This window comes from Nannobrachium achirus (assembly GCF_963921795.1).
Source record: "Nannobrachium achirus genome assembly, chromosome: 6".
Taxonomy (NCBI): Eukaryota; Metazoa; Chordata; class Actinopteri; order Myctophiformes; family Myctophidae; genus Nannobrachium; species Nannobrachium achirus.
Genome location: NC_137815.1, coordinates 2173381 through 2197896, shown reverse-complemented (window position 1 = coordinate 2197896; position 24516 = coordinate 2173381). Strand labels below are relative to the sequence as shown.

Sequence of the window (24516 nt, the reverse complement as noted above, 5' to 3'; positions counted from 1 at the left end):
GTACAGATTGAAAGGTCAAGTTTATTAAGTATTGACGGTTCAAGTGGTTAAATATCTGAAAACACAAATCGACATGAATCCCAAATACACTGAATTGTGCTGTCAAACAATGAAACTATATGGAATATATCATATATATATCATCATATATTATATATGATCATATATTATATATGATGGGATTATGGGGGTCCCTGCTTCATCTCTCTCTCAACGAAGGGGTCCTTGGCCTGAAAACGTTGAAGACCCCTGCCTTAGAAGCACTGATATACAACAACTCAACAACTTGTGTGTTTCTGAACGCAGCTCGTGGTTTAACCATTACAACGTCATGTAACGTTATGATATGTATCTCCTCTCAAGCGGGGAAAAACAAATTAAAGTGAGTCTGATAATTAAACGGTTAATAAAGGCTCATAAACAATCTCTTACCGTTAGAAGTTAGCCGTTAGCTTCTCCTTCTGGGCGCACAGGAAACCGTTTTCCCTCAGTTCCCGTCCGCCCGTGTTTTGGTCCCGACTGGAATCCATTCCGCTCTCTATGTAGTTCCCAGTCCTAAGAAACAACGATCTAAAGTAATTAATAATACAGTAGAGTAGTCTCTATCATTAATGACATAAACAATATACTGTTATGTTCAATAAACACACAGCATTTAAGTAAAATAAAGGTGTAAAATTACACCATTTATTTGTATTTATTTTTATTTTAATATGTTTTTTCTTATTGAGGATTTCCCCTGGTTAAACAAAAACCATCAGCCTAGCAGAGAATATGATATTTGAAAGAAATAAAATAAAAAAACAAAGCTGCATCCTCAATGAATGTTTTGTACTAAAGGCAATTCAAAGTTTCAAACCCTAAAGCGAAAGTTTATATTAAAAGTAAGTAAGTGGCAGTTTATATAAAGATATTTTATTTTCCTTCTTCCTTTTACTAGTAGCTTACTTTAGTATATTCTGACACCAGTACTTTTGTAATACAATAAACATCTCTGTATGTCTACCATTATCTATGATGTCTACCAACCCTGTTTATATTCAAGGCAATAATGTACCTTAAGTCATGGTTTGCCGAGAATCACGTGGTTTGGCGGGTGGGCGGAGGCCTGGGATCAGTTCACTGTGCACGTTCCTGTTCCGGTCTGAGTCTAGACCGGACACGGAAACAGCACGTGAGTGTATGTGTATGTGGCACATAGCGGATACAGGAGGCGGACCCTAGACCGGATGTAAGCATTGAGTAGTAAATAGCAACCACATCTACCTTACATGGTGTGAGGTAGGCAGTGTTGCCAAGTGTGCTTATTATAAGCGAAGTTGGGCTTGTTTTCATGCAAAGTTGCTTGTAAACCGTGCAAATTAGCCTTGGCTATAAACCCTATATGCAACGGTTTCATGTTTTTATAACTCAATAGGCCTACATTGTTTTTTTGTATTGTCCCTGCAGTGCAGATCAACTTACTTTTTGTTTACTATTGTAACCAGTGGTTCTCAAATATTTTCATGTCATAGACCCTCAATTAATATGTATTTGTCCCTAACCATCTGAAAATATGTTTTGTGCCAGGGAGTCCCATTGTTAGAATGTCTCTCTGATGGTTAGGATATTGGACTCTCACACGGGAGGCCTGAGTTTGAATCCCAGTGGTTACAATGTCGCCCGATGTGGGGCCTGGTTTCTCTAGAGGAGGTCTGAAAGGGGGTGAGTGTGGCGGAGAGAGTCGCAGTCCCAGCCTGAAGCCTAAATAGTCTAGTATTCTCCCTCAGACAACAGAGATGCCTTTTTGGTCTGATGGTTAAGATATTGGACTTTCACGCGAGAGGCCCGGGTTCGAATCCCAGCCGTTACATACTAGACCAACGCGACATCTCACTGGTCCGGGGGGAGATACTTGACTTTTGAGGCTTCAAGATGGGGCTGCGACTCTCTGCCACACACTATAGCTATATATAGGCTAATAATAAACTTTATTTTATCCACAACTTTACAACGTCCCATCATGCATTGCGCAGAAGGTGTGCGGCAGCTTCCGGCGCCACAGCCGAGTGTGATCTACAAGCTCACAACGGTTGCATCTGCGACGCGACGTGAGCTTGTATGTTAGCTGTTCTCCGGAAGTGTCCCACAGATAATGCTACAGTAAATTCTCATGGAAACAGGTGGATAGCCTATATCTTTTTCTTCTTCTTCTTCTTCTTCTTCTTCTTCTTCTTCTTCTTCTTCTTCTTCTTCTCTTTTCAACAGCTGATGATGTAGAGCTGGCTATACTAGCCTATAAAGTAAAGGTTGTATGTGCTCTGCTCATGTGACCCAGTGGATTCCTCAAGTCTTGTTGACCTGGTAGCTTGTTTCTCTCGCAGAATCTGGCAACACAGACAGTAGGCAGTACAGTGACTACAGTCATAGAGTTATGATATCGAGTAGGCTACATACAGCTACATGCAGCCAACAGGTAGTCCTGTGACAACTGCTGTAGTGTATACAACTATATAGCCTACACCACACCATCTGTTGATCATCACACGCTGCTCAGGTAACAACCACTGTATGCATTTATTCATGTATTTATGGCTGTTGTTTTGTTTTTTGGAATGTGTTCATTGAGGAAATGTAAACCTGTGGTGGGAAAAGTAGGCTACTCACATGTTTCAATATTATTTAAAAATTGTCAATATTGCACTGTAGAAATACTCTGTTACAAGTAAAAGTCCAGAGTTAAAAATGTAGGTCTACTTGAGTAAAAGTACAAAAGTATCGCTATCAAAATGTAGGCCTACTTCAAGTACCAAAAGTAGGCCTACTCATTATGCAAGTTTTCAAATGTATACAAATCATTTGAAAATAGCAGATACGCTCACAATGTGTCTCATCGCAACGCAATGTGAGCTTGTAGATCTGCTATTTTACAAACACCCTATAGCAGTGGTTCCCAAACTTTTTAGGCAATGACCCAAAAGAGAAATTACACATTTGCCCATAACTCAAACTGAAGTGTAATGTGAAAATAGCAGATCTACAAGCTCACAACTCTGCTCGAAGCAACACGGTCTGCTATGTCCTTCTATCACTACTTCTTTAAACATTTCTTCTCAAATCTTTGGAATTTTTAAGAATTTTCTCTTAGAAATTATATATAGCCTATAGCCTAGGCCTATAATAAATGTGTGTGTGAGAGAGAGAGAGAGAGAGAGAGAGAGAGAGAGAGAGAGAGAGAGAGAGATACAAGCTCACAGACTTGTTGTGAGCTTGTAGGTCTGCTTCCACAGAACAGAACACATTCAAATGATTGAAATCAGTCGTGGTGACTGAGGATTCTCTGTCCCAGTGATTCTCAAGTGTGGTCCGGGGACCCCCAGGAGTCCTTGAGGGGGTTCCAGGGGGTCCCCAGCAAAATGTGTTTAGATGGTATCATGATGACCAAGATCAGTTTAACTACTTCAACTCCTAGGTAGATCAGCTATTTGAAAATAGACAATTTGCAAGCTCACAACACCTCACTTCACAAGGCCTTGTGAGCTTGTAGATCGCCTATTTTCAAAAGATCTTGAACATAAAAATGTTCATCTTTAATATTTGAATATTATTGAAACATTTTAACGACGCAATAAATCTTGTCTGGGGTCCCTGGCACACCATCTTTTCAGTAGAGATGTGCCGATTCATCGATGAGTGATCCCGATAGGCCGAAAATGCCTCTATCGGCTTTGATTGGTATCGGCTTTGCCGATCTACAAGCTAGATCAGCTATTTTCACAGTATTTATATGTGGGACTGAATGTAACCTCAGCTTCAACTCCTACAAGTTGAATTGGATACTAAAGGATATCAGCCTCCTCTAATGTTTATACTTAAAGGAGTAGTTCACCCCCAAAATGACTTTTTTTCTATTGATTAGTCACGCCATGGAGAGTAGAGTTCAATAAGATTGTTTGGTTTTTGTCAAGACAAAAATGTGATAACAATCAATTTACCCCCATTCGTTCCAGATGGGGACCCGTTTCGAAACGGGTCCCCATCCGGAATCAATGGGGGTAAATTTACTCGAATCAAATTTTTGTCTTAGGAATGTGACAAAAACCAAACAATATTATTGAACTCTACTCTCCATGGCGTGACTAATCAATAGAAAAAAAGTCATTTTGGGGGTGAACTACTCCTTTAATATACAATGTCAGTGTTTTGTAAGTAGAATCATGATTAAATATACAAATGCTGCTACAGTAACACAATAAATAGAAGAATTTATGGATTTGACGCTGTGATCATGAATCAGCAAATTGATACCAATTGATCGGTGATCGGTATCGCCCCCAGAAATCGCAATCGGAGCATCTCTACTTTTCAGATGGGGGTCTGCACAACTACATCCCTATGTGAGACCCAGGGACGTGCTGGCCATTGGGAAAAGCGTGACAACCCCCGAACCGCCGGTTCATTCCCGGCCGATCCAGGCCGGCCATTAGGAAAACATTTAAAATAAAATGTCGGCCTTCGTTCCATTTTGGGGGTTGGGCGCCCAACAAATTAAATCGTCACTGTCGGGCAGAAACCTTGTATCTCCTCGTTTCAAATGTGTACATTTTTTAGCAAAGCCCTGCTTCATCATACAAAGCTGTCACACAAAAGTAGTGAAAACAGCAGATCTACAAGCACACGCTTGTAGATCTGCTGTTTTCACTAGTTTAAATCATTTTTAAAATGGTTTTGGACATACAAGGTTTCCAGCCGACAACGACGAAATATAACTCATGTAATTGGCCCACTGGCTTGTCACTTGTCATGATCTGAAATGGCAAATCTTTGAGTAGCAGCAGCGCTAAAGAGAGAGAGAGATCTCTCTCTATAGCACGCAATGAGGGCCTCTACAACTCTTTTTCCCGGGCTGAATCAGGGGCCCAGCACGTCCCTGGTGAGACCACTGCAGTTGCCTAATCATGCATAGCAAATCATAGTTTGTTTGTTTTGGTATAATGTCATTCCTAGATGGCCCAGTGGGGGGCGTTGCAGCATCTGGATGCTGCACAGCAGGAGCAGGTGAATCAGCTGTATGAGGCCATAAACTTCCCCATGGAGGTGAGACACTACCTGTCTCACTGGATAGAGAGCATAGACTGGTAAGTTAGACCTGTCTCATTGCTCGGATAGGGCTGTCACAATGATGACATTTTACAGGACGATCAATTATTATTGTCACTCATGACACATAATCTAAATATACCAGTAAGACTCCCTAAATCGGGAGATAAGTGACCGTCAGGTCGCATGTAAAAATCGTCCTGATGGTGGCGCTAAATAGGACAGATCCATGTTGATGACATGAAGACATACTGTGTACCGATTTGCGTGATTTTAGGGCAAAATTTGTAGGAGCAGTGTCCAAAAATGTGTTTTGCAAGAATCGGACTCATGGTGGCGCTAGAAGAGGGGCATGTGAGAAATGGGGGGTGGAGGTAGTGGTTTGGCAGGCAAGGAGTGTGTGTGCAAATTTTGGCATGGATCGGGGCAACGGTGGCAGAGATATGAGAAGGGCAAAAGTGTGACGTTTGACTGACAGACTGACAGACATACTGACTGACAGCCGGTGGAGGTTTTGATAGTAAATGCGACCTGACGGTCGCAACAAAGAAGTGACAGACATATTTGACAACTTTATACTTAAAAAAGAACATTGATAGTGGAAATAGCCGATCTACAAGCTCACAACGCGTTGCGATGTGGCGCGTTGTGAGCTTGCACATCTGCTGTTTCCATTATTTTTGAAAATGTTTGAAAATGTATGAACATTCTTCAACATGAAAATGATGACGATTATGACAAAATAATTGACATTATGTCAAGTAATTTCGATTAGATGATTATGTAATAACTGTGACACGGAGAGCACATGGACTGGTATTCCATGAATACCAGTCCATGTGTATTCCATAACATTCAGGGAATTTGCAAGTGTGGTTACACTGACGCGAGTCGTGAGGAATGCACTGGGAACTGAATTCTGTCTTACCATGTATATCGTCATTGTCGGCTGGAAACCTTGTATGTCCCAAACCGTTTGTTTTGTATTTATCCGATCTGCAAGCACACAACGCCTCGCACCGCGAGGCGTTGTGTGCTTGTAGATCAGCTGTTTTCACTACTTTTGTGCGGCGGCCTTGTATGATGGAGCAGTGCTTTACTTTGTGAAAAAATGTACAAATTTGAAACTTGGAGATACGAGGTTTCTGCCCGACAGTGACGATATTATTGCGACCGTAAGGTCGCAGTTTAGTATCAAAACCTCCACCGGCCGTCCGTCACGTCCGTCACGTCACACGTCACACCTTTGCCCTGCTCATATCTGGGCTCGTTTGTGTATTGTATGACATCACGCCACATCATCGGCTGAGGACTGTGTGATGTCATCATATCTCCATATATGGAGACATAAGTTGCTCATGCCCAAATATGGGCTGGTGAGGTCAGACTTAGTGTGATGCGTAGGTTATCTCCATATATGGAGATTCAACTTCAATGAGTAACCATGGCAAATCACACCGTACACAAATGACCCTTATATAAGACCGGCATTATCTACCGACAGCTGCTATAAGCCAACCCTGGCGATAAGGTCTGAGTCGAAGAAATGCTTCTTTCCTGGCAAGAATTGCCCCTTTATACTGTAGGGCTCGTTTGTGTATTGTATGACATCATGCCACATCATCGGCTGAGGACTGTGTGATGTCATCATATCTCCATATATGGAGACATAAGTTGCTCATGCCCAAATATGGGCTGGTGAGGTCAGACTTAGTGTGATGCGTAGGTTATCTCCATATATGGAGATTCAACTTCAATGAGTAACCATGGCAAATCACACCGTACACAAATGACCCTTATATAAGACCGGCATTATCTACCGACAGCTGCTATAAGCCAACCCTGGCGATAAGGTCTGAGTCGAAGAAATGCTTCTTTCCTGGCAAGAATTGCCCCTTTATACTGTAGGGCTCGTTTGTGTATTGTATGACATCATGCCACATCATCGGCTGAGGACTGTGTGATGTCATCATATCTCCATATATGGAGACATAAGTTGCTCATGCCCAAATATGGGCTGGTGAGGTCAGACTTAGTGTGATGCGTAGGTTATCTCCATATATGGAGATTCAACTTCAATGAGTAACCATGGCAAATCACACCGTACACAAATGACCCTTATATAAGACCGGCATTATCTACCGACAGCTGCTATAAGCCAACCCTGGCGATAAGGTCTGAGTCGAAGAAATGCTTCTTTCCTGGCAAGAATTGCCCCTTTATACTGTAGGGCTCGTTTGTGTATTGTATGACATCACGCCACATCATCGGCTGAGGACTGTGTGATGTCATCATATCTCCATATATGGAGACATAAGTTGCTCATGCCCAAATATGGGCTGGTGAGGTCAGACTTAGTGTGATGCGTAGGTTATCTCCATATATGGAGATTCAACTTCAATGAGTAACCATGGCAAACTGTCAACTGCCCGTATGTCTTGATAATTGGTAAAACAAACTTTTGGCCTATTTGTGGAGATAAGCGACCAACGGTCGCTTATCTCCCGATTAGGGAGTCTTACTGGTACTAGTCCTTGCCCGTTGGAACTTATGTGCTCCGAAGTTGCAGTTACTCCACTGGCTGTCTGTCAGTCTGTCCGTCACACGTCACGTCACACTTTTGCCCTACTCATATCTCCGCCACCGTTGCCCTGATCCATGCCAAACTTTGCACACACACTCCTTTTGGCTGCCAAACCAAAACCTCCACCCCTCATTTCTCGCATGGCCCTATTCTGGCGCCACCATGAGGCTGATTCTTGAAAAACACATCCTACAGATTTTGCCCTAAAATCAGGCAAAGCAGTAACACAGTATCTCTAAAGTCATGTCATCAACATGAATCTGTCCCATTTCCCATATTCCCTCCTAATTGACTACCATTGCCTTCTAAAGTTTGTGTATCTCCCGTTTAGGGAGTCTTACCACAGACATAAAAAGGTAGACGCCTCCGTGGGCTCTGGGGCGTCCGTCTTGGTTGATAGGCAAATTTTCCAAGATTATATGGCTGCAGGCGTGGACGCTTCCGCGTGTGTCACAGAAGGGGACGTTCAGTTGAATTGAAGTCGCGGAGTGGCAGCGTGCTTTTGGCACTTCCGCACTTCTGCCTATCAAGTTTGACAGGTCGCTCCAATCAACTGCAGCGGCGGAAGAGGTATCTAGCTTTTTATATCTGTGAGTCTTACTGGTCATACTGTTACCATGGCGGCGTTATCAGTAATGACAGTTATATCAAAATGTGGGCACCTTGATGTCAGGAATATCAGACAGACATCGGACAGACCGAGATTTGGTTGTTTATTATAGGATGTTTGATGTCATGGCATGACAACAGTGTGTGAGGAGAAACTTCATTTTCCTGTTGTGCAAAGGTTAATAAAAAAGCAGGTTCTCTTTGCTGGCAATAAAAAGTCTTGGACCGAATACAATAGTAACACTTTTATATTTGTTTATAATAATAATTCTACAGGGGTTTGGCAGCAGGGAATGAAAGCACAGCCAGAAGTTGTTTCCATCAACTCCTGCACCAGTTGGAGGATCTGCAGAAAGGCTTTGTCCAGGCAAACAACATTCTGCAGAAACCAAACTTTACCAGGATTAAAAGTGAATTACAGGTATTAAGATGCTATAACTGTTATTACAGTATATTTACATGCAGGGGTGTCACACCAAATTCTGGGCCCTGGGTACAAGGATTCACTGCGGGCCCCCCTTGAATGTTCTTCATAGGGGGAGGGGGTTTAACCCATTTAGACTGGGAGCGCATTATTACACATTATTTTGTGCTTTAACTATTGAAAAATAGCAAATATACAAGCTCGCAGCACGACACCAGCTTGTAGATCTGCTGTTTTTGAAAAATCGTGAAAAAGTCTTTGTATATTTCAAATCCTTCTAAGTTTTTTTTTTTTTTCTTTTTTTTTAACTATGTTTCTATGTCAGTGGTAATGTGAAGGACCCCCAAAATAATATGTATTTGGCCACGGACCCCCATCTAAAAATATTTGGTTCCAGGGACCCCACAGAAGCAAAATTTGAGTTACAAATGTTCGCTTAAAAAATACATATATTCAGATTTGCACACGACTTTTCAAAAATAGCAGATCTACAAGCTCGCAGCGTGGTACTCGGTGGTGCGTTGTGAGCTTGTAAATCTGCTTTTTTTGAAACATAATTAAGGCCCCTCCACCTTGGGCCTCACTAACTCAGCCCCCCCCCCCACACTCAGTCCCCCTCTACCTAATACACTTCAAAAGAAGGAAAAATAAATTAAGAGAACAAATATTATACAAAATCCGTACAGTAGATCAAGATACAAAATAGAAAAGAAAAGGGTCTTAATACTCCTGTACAAACCTCAGGTCGTTCTAGAAAGGTGAGAGAGAAATGTTTGCCACATTCTGTCAAACGCACATATCTTATTGTTTCCCATTTGCAATAAATTGGTCTTCTGCCTGCCATGTTTTAAAAGAGGGCTCCTCCACTCCTTTCCAGAGGGTCAGAAATGAATAATCCTTTTTGCAATAACCATGCCATATTGTATAGCCTTACGTTCAGTGGTGTGATATGGATTTTTGAAGTGTTGGCCCTCTAAATTCATGACGTCACATGCACGTCACGTGTGCGCGCATGTGTGCACGCATGCCTGCCGCTCGGTGCTAATACTGTATAACACTATTTTTTTTATGTAGCCTAATTATATTTCTTATTATTTAGTTACATTGTTAATTTGTTGTTTTTATTTTAGTTTCAATTAATGTATTTTCCTTTAGGTTTTATATAAAATAACTTTACATAGACTTTATAGACTCACCCACACAGTAAAGTCTGCTAGCTCCTTTCGGAACCTCTCCCGAGTCCCTCCGCTATTCAGCTCTGACAAAATGAGTGATTTAAACTCATGACATGAAGAGTGAGGAGCTGCATAGCGAAGGGAGACGAGAGGTTCCGAAAGGAGCTAAAAGTCTGCAAAGAATGCTAGGCGAAAGTATATGCTGGCTGCATATAAGTGTAAATGAGCCTGCCTACCAGAGTATTGTTATGCAAAGCAGACAGGTAGGGGATTGAAGTGTTGACCGAGCCGTCGAGCCATCACACAACTTGACGACGTGCGTGCACGCGCGTGTGCGTGCACGCATGTGGGGCGCGCGTGCGTACAGCTTGATGAGTGTGGGCTCGCCGAGCCCAACCGAGCCCACGGCATCTCAACCCTGCTTACGTTGATAAGGAGACAGAAATGCTAAGTCTTGGAATCCACCCAGAACAGTGCAACTAACAGGGGTCTGGGACGATAACACAGTCAAATACGTCTGGAAAAAAAAACTTAAATAAGTCCAGGTCTTAAACAAGTCATGTTGTACTCTACATATCGGGGGCGGCATAGCTCAGGGGTAGCGAAACCATTATTAGAGCACGAAGGGTTGCCGAAGGGTTCCCAGTTCCAGAGATGGGAAGTAACGAAGTACAAATACTTCGTTACTGTAACGAAGTACATTTTTCAGTACTTTGTAGGCCTACTTTACTGAGTAATTATTTTTCTGGGTACTTTTTACTTTTATCCGTTACATTTTAACACCCGTATCTGTACTTTTACTCCGCTACATTTTCAAAACAGGCTCGCTACTTTGGTTTTATGTTAATGTTGCGCCGATGCGTGGCAGATCAAACAAAATGATTAAAGCGCTTGATCATCATTCATAGAGGCTGCGGTGGTGACGCTCTGCTGCTGGCCAGAGTGAGAGTCACTGTGTCAAGTAGGAAAGCACCGGTCTATTTACTTCCTGTAGCTAGACTACCAAATAAAACTAATCATTAATCCTACATAATAGCTAGCCTAATACCCCATGCTCTTATTTTGAAATCCACGGTATTCAGAGGAAGAGGAAGGAAGATGGTTTAATTCTACCATCATGCTGTAAACCATTCATCTCGTCACAGCTTTCAAACATGTCAACAATGAATACACGTGGATTATAACTATTATGTATTATAAACACAAGACTTTGCCATGCTGCTCTTGTAATGCACACGCGTTGGAAATGCGTTCTTTTTTAACCTCCGAAGCTTAGGTGAGTCAGTGCCATTGCTTTTTATCTCATGCTGGATAAAGTTCTGTATGGAAAAAGTGAAACGTTCTGCAGACTCTGCACAACTGTTGTAGCTTCGGTCATCTTTGCCTCGCAAAAGCCTTTAGCGTGTGTGTGTGTGTGTGTGTGAGAGAGCGAGAGAGAGAGAGAGAGAGCGCGCGCGCGCGCGCATGCGTGCCCTCATGCGTGTGCATGCATGCGTTTGTTTGAATTGATTGATTGCATACTTGATTAGCAGTTCTCATAGCAAACGCACTACTGTATGATTATCATCCTACAGTCTGTATGGCTTGTTTACATTGGGGTCCTCTGACAGACATGCAAAACATCTTAACGTATAACAGTCAGACATCTGTCTGTCTGTGGATGTGAGATGTATTATAATTATAATTGAACAATGAAAACGACATTCTTATTAGGAAACCTTATCTGTATTTTAACATCAGTCATAATGGTGTAGGCCTACTTGGTGGTCAATTGGCATTTAAAAAAATGGGTTACAAAATCGTGGGATATACATATATTTTTTATAATAATAATGATTGTTCTTGGAGAGTCAAATATTATCTATAACTGGTACTCAGTCTAAAAAAAAACACTGCTGCATTTAGATTTCACATCATAGTAGGAAACCAATTCTTGGCCAGTTTTAAGACATATGTTTGGTGGGGATCCTTTAATTTTAATATCCTTCAAATTCTAGAAATATACGGCAAAAATACTTTTACTTTTACTTTAAAAGTACTTTTCAAAGCACGTACTTTTTACTTTTTACTTGAGTAATTATTTGGAATGAGTACTTTTACTTTTACCAAAGTCGTTTTTTTCACAAGTACTTTTACTTTTACTTAAGTACAGAACGTGAGTACTTTTCCCATCTCTGCCCAGTTCGAATCCAGGCTCCCCCTGAGTTACTCGAAGAGTCCTGGAGCAAGACTCTGAACCCCTAGTTGAGTAGATAGTTGCCTTGCATGGTTTCCTCCGCCACCGGTGTATGAATGTGTGCGTGAATGGATGAATGTAATAATGCACAATCTATGTAAAGCGCCTTGGATAAAAGCGCAATATAAATGCACCATTTACCATTTCTTTATTTACCATATCGTAGAGATGTTTCCAGGAGTATCCGCTCCACATGGCCTCCATCATCTTTCAATGTCTGACGGAGGAACGAAACATCCTGTCTGCTGCCACACAGGTCTGTCTGTTTGTCTGTCTGTCTTTTTTCTATATATTTTTTTTGCTCACAACGCGAGGCGTTGTGAGCATGTAGATCTGCTATTTTGTCTGCCTCTAATATGGCTCTAATATTTATATATTGTCTGCCTCTAATATTTGACAAATTGGCCAATGTTTAATTTGTTATTTTAGAAGTATTAAAAATTCCTTAAATTGTCACTTTAGAAATGTGCAGATGCCCTCTATACACTTAAACTTTATGTTGGTTTGTTTACTGTTGAGTGAGAAAACAATGTTGCACATTAAGTTAATCATCTGGGGACCTGCCAAAATAATTTGCCTGCTATAGACTAGAGTTACTAGTTGGTCAAGCTGCCATAGAGCCTTCACACGCAGAGTTCCATTCTGCTTCGCGGCCTGAAAATACCTGAATATTTGGGAATTTTGCATTCCCAAATTTAAAACAAACAATGTCACGTTTTGGGACAGTTTTGCATCACACTGTGTTCCCGATGTCCACCCACTAAGCCACATTTAATATATAAAGCTTTCAGACTCTATTAGGAGATGTAGCTCCAGCCTCTTTAGAGTCTGAAACTACACCTCCTGAATGCTATATTATAGCATTCAGTAGGTTTAGTTCCAGATATACTGTAGCATTCAGGAGGTGTAGTTTCAGACTCTATATAACATTCAGGAGGTGTAGTTCTGGACTCTATACATTCAGGAGGTGTAGTTCCAGACTCTATATAGCATTCAGGAGGTGTAGTTCCAGACTCTATATAACATTCAGGAGGTGTAGTTCCAGACTCTATATAACATTCAGGAGGTGTAGTTCCAGACTCTATATAACATTCAGGAGGTGTAGTTCCAGACTCTATATAACATTCAGAAGGTGTAGTTCCAGACTCTATATAACATTCAGGAGGTGTATTTCCAGACTCTATAGCATTCAGGAGGTGTAGTTCCAGACTCTATATAACATTCAGGAGGTGTATTTCCAGACTCTATACATTCAGGAGGTGTAGTTCCAGACTCTATATACTAAAGTCTATATAGCCTTCAGGAGGTGTAGTTCCAGACTCTGTGTAGCATTCATAGATTGTAGAATAGTTATTTGGCTTCAGAGACACCACTGAACTTGTAAATCTTTGCTGCCCCTCAGGAGAACGGGGTAAACAGCGCCTCCCCCAGGCTGGAAGCAGCACAGCAGATGGACGACACAATCGCACAACTGAGAAAGCAGCTTCAGGTCAGACTTTTAATAATATAACATGTGTAAATATAAATAGTGAAAATGGCTGATCTACAAGCTCACAACGTGTCACATCGCGACACGCTGTGAGCTTGTAGATCTACTATTTTCACTAAATGTATGTGACACTCCTGTATGGTGAAGTAGGTCATTAATTTACAAAAAATAAAACTGTGAAACAAAGTGGGAAGAAAAATTGGGACTGAGTTACCAGGGCCCAAGGTGGAGGGGCCTTCATTATTTTGTACTTTATTTTTATTTTTTTTAACTTTGTTTTTATTTAAGACTGCACATCAACAACAAATTACAGATCAATCATGCAAAACAATACAAAATAAAATAAAAACAAATACAAAAGCAAACAAGGGGTTACTGGGGTTCACATTTACATTGTCAAAGTTGCAATTCTCCTCTCTTGAATTTATACATCAACCATTTATCCCATCTTTTGTTAAACAGATCTTCTTTTATCCTCAGTTTGTGTGTTAACTGTTCCATGTCCTGAATATTGTCCATTATCGTCCTCCATTGTTCATAGTCCGGGGCTTCAGTGTTAAGCCAGTTCCTGGTAATTGCCTTTTTCGCAGCAACTAGAAGGATTTTGGTTAGGTAATGATCCTCTGTGAGTACAGATTCCTCCATGTGACCCATATAGAGTACCAAACATGAATTAGGTATGTTATAACCCAAAACCTCACATACAGTTGAGTGTACGACTTCCCAGAAGGGCTGAATATTTTTACAGGACCAAAATATATGGGAGTGATTCGAATCGTTTTGATCACATTTCCTCCAACAGATCTGCTGGGCTTTCATTTGTTTACTTTTAATTTGGGGTGTGATAAAATACCGAATTAAAATTTTCCAAGCGAATTCTCTCCATCCTAATGATTGAGTTGTTGTTTGTTGTGTTCGCCACATATCATTCCAAACCTCCTCTGAGATGTCCTCACCCAACTCTTTTTCCCATTTATTTTTAACATACATTGTTGAATCTCCTCTGGAACCCATTAAGCAAGAATATATTAATGAAATTGTCCTGGGTATGACTTCACCATATGCTCTTGTTATCATTTTTATTATAGGATGAATTTCCATTTCCTTCTTTTTAATGTCTTTATCATAATAATCTCTCAGTTGGAGGTATCTAAATAAATCCTTATTAACCAAATTATATTTGTTTTTAATTTCTTCAAAACTCTTCATCTCTCCTTTTTCTATTAATAAACACATGGCAGTCACACCCATTCGATTCCACTGCCTAAACGTTGGATCCATCTTCCCTGGTTTAAACTCTTGATCAAATGCAATCCATTTCAACAAACCAAGCTCTTTACCCAATTTCAACTTTTTAACAATGGAGTACCAGATATTCAGAGTGTAGGTTGTTATTGGGTCGATTTCATTTCTAAGGTTTACTGGGACTTCTTTTCCTCCTATAAGTGTCTGTATCGGGAATGCAAACCCAGGTGCTTCTATATCCTTCCATCGAGCAACATAGTCATCACTACACCAGTACAGAAGTGGGCGCAATTGAGCTGCATGATAATATTCTTTTAAATTAGGGAGCGCCAAACCTCCTTTTTCTTTAGTTAGCTGCAATGTACAGTATCTTATTCGTGGCCGTTTTCCTTCCCATATAAATCTTGATATTAGTTTATCCCATTTAGCAAATTGTTCTGGTGGGACAGTCACCGGTAAAGATTGAAAAAGGTATAAGAGGCGTGGTAAGACATTCATCTTAACGGCATTTATCCTATCACAAAGTCCCATCGGATACGTTGACCATCTTTCTATGTCTGCTCTTATGTTATTATCAATCAGACCATAGTTACTTTTATAGAGTTTTGATAAGTTTTTAGTTATGTTTATACCCAAGTATCTAATGGACTTTGCTTCCCAGTTCAATCCTGTCTCCTTGAGCCTTTGGTTAGGTACACAGTTGAGCATAAGAACTTGGGTTTTAGACTTATTCAATTTATAGCCAGAGTACTGACCAAATCGATCCAAGGTTTTCATAAGTGACTCATATGATTCCAATGGATTTTTTAAATAGACCAATACGTCGTCTGCAAATAAGCTTATTACATGTTCCCGATTGTTGATTTCTATACCTTTAATTGCTTCATTTTGTCTTATCATCTGAGCCAGCGGTTCTATGAAAATCGCGAACAAGGAAGGGCTCAGGTTACAACCTTGGCGGGTCCCTTGTCCCAGCTCAAATCTGTCTGTTAATGACCCATTTACTTTTATCCTGGCTGTAGGTTTAGTGTAAAGTGCTTTAATACACTCAATTGCCTTCTTTTGAAATCCAAATTTCTCCAGTGTTAGAAACAGGAACTGCCAGGAGACGCGATCGAACGCAGCCGACGCATCACAACTTATTAGTGCCGTTGGTGTCTTATTTTTATTTACTTTATGTATGACATGTAATGTCCTTCTGATGTTATCCTGGGTCATCCTAGATGAGACAAATCCACACTGGTCCTCGTCTACCAGATGGGGTATAATTGATTGCAATCTATTCGACAATATGGAGGTATATAGCTTGTAGTCTACATTTAGCATTGATATTGGCCTGAAGTTCTGACAATATTGTTTGTCTTTCAGTGGTTTAGGGATAACTGTTATTACAGCTTCCTTCCAGGAGGGGGGAGTAGAGTTCTTCTTTTTGACCCAGTTAAATGTTGTGTGGAGTAAAGGAGTTAGTTCTTCATCCAATTTCTTATAGAGTTCGCTCGGGATTCCATCACTACCTGGAGCCTTATTTGTTTTAGACCTCCCTATTGCAGCACTTATTTCCTCAATAGTTATATTTCTAGTTATTTCCTTATTTTGTAGATCGCCTATAGAGGGTAGGTCTAGCGTATCAAGGAATGTTCTGATGTCTTCCTCATTGGAGGTGGATGACTGGGTATACAATTCTTTATAATATTCACTGAATATATTTTCAATTTCTCCAGGTTTATATTTTATTTGATTCGTTCTGGGGTCAATCAATTTATGAACTGTCCTATCTGCTTGTTGTTTACGTAAACGTCTAGCTAATAACCTTGCAGCTTTAGGACCTGCTTCATAATAATTCTGTTTTAGATATCTTGCTTTAATTTCCACCTCCTTCTGTAATAAATCACCAATTTTCTTCCTTACTTCAGTCATTTGTTTATGAATTTTGTGATCTGCTTTTGTTTTATGTTTTTGTTCCAAAGTTTTTAACTCAGAGATTAGTTGTTTGTATTTTGCTATTCTTTCCCTTTTTAATGTACTTGAGATTGCAATCAGTTTTCCCCTAAGAACAGCTTTCAAACAATCCCATAATATTGCTGGATTAGTTTCACCATTATCATTATTAACAAGATATTCCTCTATTTCTTTTTTAATTTGTTCCACCACTTGTTCATTATTTAACAGACTAACGTTCAACCTCCATAACGTATTCCTCCTTCTGTCTGATAGACTTATCTTCATGTAAACGGCACTGTGGTCTGACACATCAGCAACTCCAATATGACAGTCCTGTATTAGTTCTCTGTTTTCTTTCTGTGTATAAAAATAATCCAGTCTACTATACACCTGATGAGATTGTGAGTAGTGACTATAGTCTCTTCTAAGGGGATGGAAGTCTCTCCAAACATCAATATAACCCATTTCTTCCCATGAATTCTTAACCAGTTTTGATATAGATTTCTTACTTCTATTGGTACTGGTGGTATCAAGATCATGGTCAATAGCCACATTTAAATCTCCGGCGCACCAACATACCCCTTCCGTTTCCATAGTTATGGTATCAAACAGTTTTTTAAAGAATTGTTTATCGCTCTCCGGTGGGGCATATATGTTCACTAAAGTCACTTTTGTCTCATCAATGGTCCCTTTGATAATAACAAATCTCCCTTCCTTGTCATTTATTTCCTTTTGACATTCAAAGTTTACTTGGTTAGAAATTAGAATTGCTACTCCCCTTTTACGGGTATTAGTAGTGTTTGAACTGTAGTATGTATGTTTGTATCCAAATTTCTTTAGCTTTTCATGTTCCGTTCGTGAAAGATGAGTCTCCTGTAGGAAGTTAATTTGTGTCTTTTCTTTTTTCAATTTAGTCATGATCTTAGCTCTTTTGACTGGGTTTCCCAGACCATTTACATTCAAGGACAAACTTAAGTTCAGGTTTTGTGTTCATATTCAGTTATATCTACAACTAATAGAAAATAAACATGTGAACCCCATAGAACTCTAATGCAGTCATATACAAATACAATCAACAAATGAAATAAACATATAAACCAAAAAGAGATGTCAACCTTCCCCCTCCCCTGTTGACCCTCTCGTGGTTTTGTGGGGGGAATCCCTACGCATGGTTGGGGCCCGCGACTCGTATAGAAGCTAACCCCTAAAGGTGTTTCCATACCAGCGTTAAGAGCAATTGTGCCCCTTTCCCTCAACTCACATTATATTTACTCTATATAATCCAATGATTTAGAAACCTTCATATATTAATAAGATCTTGTTTCTTCTTTCCTCCGAAACACAGCCGAGTTTCATGTGCAGGCACACACATCCAAAGCAAAATGTCAAATCAATATTAAGCCTACTTGGTCCTGTCCCCATCCCTTCATAAAGTACTGACAATACAAATACCCTCATAGTTAAACACAAGTGGACACGCACACACGTATTTACACATAAGACAAACAAATGTGCATACATTGCCAGCGAGCGCACAAACCTACGTTCGCGCGCACACGCAACGCATGCACACATAGACAGACATAAACACGCACGCCCCCAGTGCGCGCACGCCCTTCCGTTCGTGCACCCATGTGGGCGCGCGCGTCACACACAACAATACAAAAGACGAAGACAAATGTGCATGTCCCGTTAGCGCCCGTACAAGCCTCCGTTCGCACGGACAAACGGCACATACACAAACAAAAAAGGACATACAAGTCGCGCACGCACATGTGTGGCATGTACAAACACTAATATAACCTGGCAATTGTTAAACCGACCTACATACATTATGAGCTACTTGTTAGTGGTTCAATTGTAATATTGCCATTTCTAAAGTCAGTTCTTTCCCATTACTGTTATATTCAATAAACAGGATAATGCATCTGCTGGACACTTAGCGTTTGTAGGGTCGCAGCCGTTTCCTTGCTCTGATGCCTGTCTCCTCTGTTCGACGTCCTTTCTTCTCCACCCGCTTCCAGGCGGATAATCCTGCCGTCTGGAGCCCCTGAAGAAGACCTGAAGGAGTCGCCTCACTGCCTCCTCCCGCCGATCCGTCACCCTCCGCGGCATCCCCTCCAGCGAGGTCCCCCCTCTCGCTCTCCGTCGGCTCCGCCTCTCCAAGATCCAGGCCTCTTTTGCGTAACTCTCTGGCGGCTGCTGCGGCGTTGTTGTAGACGATTTTCCCATCTTCCCAGTGAATGCGTATCTTGGTGTAGGGCGTGTTGAATTTAATTTTCTTTGCCAATAAGACTTCTTTGATTTTTGCGTACTCCCTTCTTAGTTTCAGTACGTGCTTAGAATAGTCATTGTCAAAATAAAGCCTAGTATCACCTTGCTTTACAGGTGGTTTCATTGCCCATGCTTTAGACAAGACCATCTCTTTCACGTCATATCGCTGGAAGTTGATGACCACTGACCTCGGTGGCTGATCTGGACCCCTCCTTGGACCCAGTGCTCTGTGGGCTCGCTGAATAGACAGATCGGTGTCTATGGACAGTTCCTTTTTCAGCCATTCATCCATAAATTGGACCATCGTTTCACTGTCTGATTCTGCGCCCTCCTTGAGCTGAAACACTCTTATGCTATTTCTTCTCGATCTTTGGTCAAGGTCGTCGAGTTTATCAATCATCATTTGTCTTTCATCTAGCAGTTCCTTTAACATTTGGTTTACTTGTGTGCCCCACTGCTCAATCTCCTCCGTGCGTGCCAAAGCCCCCTTCATCCCGGTGTTCTGCTCCTCCATTTCCCCGTCAATCTTAACAAACCTCCGGTCAATGTCCTCATTCAAAGCAGCCCATTTAGCGTCCATTTGGTTAGTGATTTCTTCTTTGAACGCTCTCAAGTCGCTCTTTACCTCTTTCCGTAGGGCCTCGAGTTGTTTGCTGTTCTCCCGGAGTTGTTTGGAGTTTTTATCTAACTGTTTGCTGATAGCATCCAGGCTAGTTTGCAGAGCATCCATGTTAAGCACGCTGTCTTCAAACTTTTGTTCACTCCTTTCTTTGTCGATTTCCTCGTGTGTTTCGTCTCTTTTATCCTGGCTTCTAGTAGTCCTTCTTGCGCTCATATCCCATTGATGAAACTTTCAATCTTTCGATATTTTCATGTTTTGAGCGCACTTTAGGTAGGTTGAGTCAGGGAGCTCTTGCTCTAAGCGACTGTTGTTCTCGTCGCCATGACAGGAAGTCTTATTATTATTATTTTGTACTTTAGCTATTGAAAAATAGCAGATATACAAACTCACAGCGCGGCACCGAGTGCCGTGCTGCGAGCTTGTAGATCTGCTATTTTTGAAAAGTCGTGAAAATGTGTGGAAATCTTTGAATACATGTATTATTTTTAAGCGAAAATTTGTAACTCAAATTTTACTTCTGGGGGGTCCCTGGAACTAAATATTTTGAGATGGGGGTCCGTGGCCAAATACATATCATTTTGGGGGTCCTTCACATGATAAGGTTTGAGCACCACTGACATAGAAACATAGGTTTTTTTTTTAAAAGGATTTGAAATAATATAAGACTTGCACACATTTTCAAGATTTTTCAAAAATAGCAGATCTACAAGCTCGCAGCGCGGTACTCGGTGCCGCGCTGTGAGCTTGTATATCTGCTATTTTTCAATAGTTAAAGCACAAAATAATGCCTAATAATGTGTTCCCAGTCTAAATGGGTTAAACCCCCTCCCCCTATGAAGAACATTCATGGGGGGCCCGCAATTTGGTGCGACACCCCTGCTGCCCAGGATTAACAAATGTTAAATGTTTTAGAGCTTTCTGCCGATCTACAAGTTTGCGTCGCAGGGCGGTGCATTGTGAGCTTACAGATCGACTGTTCTTGTCCCGTGAACTCATCGTACGGCGAGGCATAAACTAGAGGTTAAATGTTGCACCAAACCAAATACATCAAAATGTTTGGCCGCCACTGTTATAGCAACACAATTTTTTTTTTTATCTTTATTTTATTTTTAATCGGCCCCAAGTCTTAACTCTTTTACTGCCACAGAATTGAACAAAAAGCTCAATCCACTGCCAGCTAAATTGAGAATTGTCGCTCATCTTTGAAGGCCTACTGGAGAAATTTGGTTTCGACTATAAAGACAACAATTATATGGCAACGTAGGATAGAATGTCTACTTTGCAACAGAAAAAGATTTCGAGTTTTTATCTTGTTCTGTTCATTAGCTAGAAGCTGCAGAATGTGGCCTAAAAACAGCTCTTTGAGAACATAAAGCTGAGAAAAATGCATTTTTGTGAAGAATACATTTTCAGGCAGAAATCTCTCTTTAGCCTTTTATTGTTGGCTTCAGTAACATCACACCTATGATCAGTGGTTGTTTACAAACAAATTCAAAAAAATAAAAACAAGAAAAAGTGTCTTTTTACACACTTTTAGTGTGTAAGAGAAGTAAGAGCAGTAGTAAGAGCAGTGCAGAACATTGACACAGTGACATGAGCTTCAGCCTGAATCCTGCTTCAGCTTTCAGGGTTCTCTTTATCTCACTGTGACACTACATGTCTACAGAGTGTATATGTGTGTGTGCGTGCGTGCGTGCGTGCGTGCGTGCGTGCGTGCGTGTGTGTCATTCAGCCTGCACAGGGCCTGGGGCTCCATTCTGTTTCACTCCAGCCAGGCTCCTCCGGAAGGGCTCCACCGGGTCTGCTGAACTCGTACACGAGCCCATGGTCGATCTGTAAATTATACAAATACATAATTACTATAAAATACATGAAAAATAGTACACCTTCAAGCTCACAACGCGTCACAGCAGAATGCGTGGAGGTTGGGGGCCTACTATTTTCATCAAAAGGCCGTTTTAGAAATGTCAACCCCTGCCTCTCTAACATTCTATGCACTTCCTGCTTACCACACAAATAAATATATATATATATATATATATATATATATATATATATATATATATATATATATATATATAGTAATTATGTAAAAACAGCATTCATGGTCTGGAGAGGGCACTTTTTACAGATGGATAAAAGGGCAGGGGCTCAAGCCCCCTTTGATGTCTATGTGAGCATGTGCATGGTGCTAAGTCTGATTTACAGAAAAAAGTTTGTTTTTTCTTTACCTATCCTTGTCCTTGGACGACCACGATGTGGAAATGAAGAAGTAGGCTCATCATCATCGTCGACTCATCATCTAAAATCATAGCCAGGAAAATATCAAATAGTTTATATCTAAACAAATCAATTTACAATTTTGACATTTAGCAAATGACTTACAATAAGTTCATATATAACATAAAATGCAGTTATAGTAAATAGTTACCATGCATTTACTGTCACAGTGAAATTCCCTTTATACCCTGTATACCTATATAAAATGTCACAATGCAACATAGCTCTGTTTACACAAAGCTGTACTCCCTCCAACTATGTTCCCCATTTTCAACAGTTTTTATTTGTAACACTTGCTTTGGCAATGTAAACGTATGTTTTCTCATGCCAATAAAGCTCCTTTGAATTGAACTGAAAAGCTACATCATCAGCTACTGATGATGATGATGATGATGATGATGATGATGACGATAAAAAGAAACCTCTCCCTCTCTCTCACACACACACGCATCGTACAGGAACTCCACGTGTGTCCTGAGTAGCGACAAAAACAAACCAAGCACGTGGATCCTAACTGCTTGGATCAAGTTACTGATCCGGTCCGGATACGGAAACATTTCTTGCATGTATGTGTACGTGTAAATAGCCGGATGCAGTAGGCGGGCTCTAGACCGGATCCCAATGTCGGAGTGGCAACACGTCGCAATGGAAAACCGTTACGATCACTGACCATCCCCCCATCCCAGGCTTCCAGTTCCACACGGATGCTCTGTTATCACACAGTATACAACTATATACAGTATACAACTATACAATACATACATGCACTGGATTGGAAGTCTTACTTTGGACAGTAGAATCGTGGCCTCTGTTCTCCGAGAGGTCTCTACGCGGAAGCCATTCTTCATTGGCCAAATCGCCCAGTTCGTCCGTCTTTTCGCGGCGGTACATGGGTCTCTGCTGCTGCGGCGATGTGAGCCCCCGGGCGGGGGGATCCATCCTACACGGGGGTCGAGCTCCGTCGGGATCGGTTTCCACAATATCACGAGGCTCTTGATCCATTTTTGGACCCCGGTTCTTCGCGACTGGCACCATCTTCTTTTTATCTTCAATAACAATGGCTACAGTGATCTTTTTCTCTTCTTCTTCATCATCATTATCATCATCATCATCATCATCATCACGACCACCACCACCATGGGCGCTGGTCCTGGGTCACCAACACGGGTAGGTTGTGTAATCCTAATTCTAACAAAGTTTATTTCTATCGGTCAGGGGGGGTTGGGTCGCACTTCGGCGGAATGATACCAGCAAGTTGAGGCTGAGTTGGCCTAATACATCTCAATATTCTAGTACTGCTAAATACTACTACCTACTACAATTACTATACTACTAATACTATAAAACAACTGATTTCCGACAAAATGATCGCTTTTACCAACGTTTCTCTCTCTCTTTCTCTACTAACAGCCCGATGCATAAAACAATATAGTCCCTCAAGGCTGCTAGCAGCTAGCAGTGGCGTCAGTTCAGAACAAGCTAAGGTATGGCAACATGACTGGTGTCTGGTGAAGACACCAGTCATGTTGCCATACCTTAGCAACAGGCACGATGAAAAGTACATTTTTATTATTTCCCCCTGTCAAGGTATGGCAGCTGCATACCCCTGCCATACCCAATTGACGCCCTGGCAGCTAGGCAGGCGCAGAGTCGCTCTGGGCAGGCGGAGCCAGGACAGTCTGTTTACTTTTTTTTTTTATGAACGGTTTCCGGCTGTCCTCAAAACGACACCGACGACCAATTATGCATTCAAAAGTTGCGCAAGGACGTCTTTTATCATAATCCATAAAAAACATCAAACGAACGAACGCCCGTATTGGCACAGACGTCTCTGGAGGATTGGGGCGAACAGGAACGTTCAAAGCAGTATAAGAGTTAACAAGTTACTTAAAGGAGTAGTTCACCCCCAAAATGTATTTTTTTTCCTATTCATTACTAACGCCATGGAGACTTAATTGAGTTCAATAATATTTTTTAGTTTTTTGTTTTTTGTCACATTCCCAAGACAAAAAAGTAAAATTACCCCCATGATTCCGGATGGGGACCCAAATGGGGGTACATTTATCGTAATCAAATTATTGTCTTAGGAATGCGTCAAAAACCTAAACATAATTATTATTGAACTCAAGTCTACATGGCGTGAGTAATCAATAGGAAAAAAGTCATTTTGGGGGTGAACTACTCCTTTAAGAGGACCAATTATATGAGTAAAGTGCTGGTCTGAGTAAAGTGGATGCTGAGTAGTTTGTTAAACTAGTTATAAGGGGGCTTTTATACGGAGACGAATTTGCAATTACCAGGTAGTTTTTACTAGTAAAACGGCCATTTTGACACACGGAGACGCGTTTTTATGACCTAATCCGACACTTTTTTGAATTCGGGTCTGAAAGTGGAAAAGTGCGTTTTCGCATCAAATACGCAGCTGTGTAATAAAGGAAATCGGCAGCGAGGGAGAGTGCGATGATGTCATAGCACCCCCTCCCCTGCTGCATAACAGTGTCAGTCTGTCAGACTAACCGAAAATGTATTATTATTATTTGTGTTGTTGTAGGCCTAAT

The 24516-nt window shown here is 41.0% G+C and overlaps 2 protein-coding genes across 2 annotated transcripts in view; one reads left to right on the top strand and one right to left on the bottom strand.

Annotated features, from left to right (window-relative positions):
• LOC308286372 (germinal-center associated nuclear protein-like) overlaps positions 1–441 on the bottom strand; it is a gene marked incomplete at its 3' end in the record, with an annotated part of 100249 nt that extends 99808 nt beyond the window's left edge. Inside the window, exon 1 of the mRNA XM_080727368.1 lies at positions 433–441. The remainder of the gene's footprint in view (positions 1–432) is intronic.
• Positions 442–2435: 1994 nt separating this feature from the next.
• The window catches only part of LOC308286701 (signal transducer and activator of transcription 1-like), a 46908-nt gene continuing 24827 nt past the window's right edge, over positions 2436–24516 (top strand). The window contains exons 1-5 of the mRNA XM_080727797.1: positions 2436–2536; positions 4987–5117; positions 8549–8693; positions 12274–12363; positions 13510–13596. Coding sequence (XP_080583923.1) covers positions 4987–5117; positions 8549–8693; positions 12274–12363; positions 13510–13596 — 453 coding nt within the window. The 5' untranslated portion in view covers positions 2436–2536. The remainder of the gene's footprint in view (positions 2537–4986; positions 5118–8548; positions 8694–12273; positions 12364–13509; positions 13597–24516) is intronic.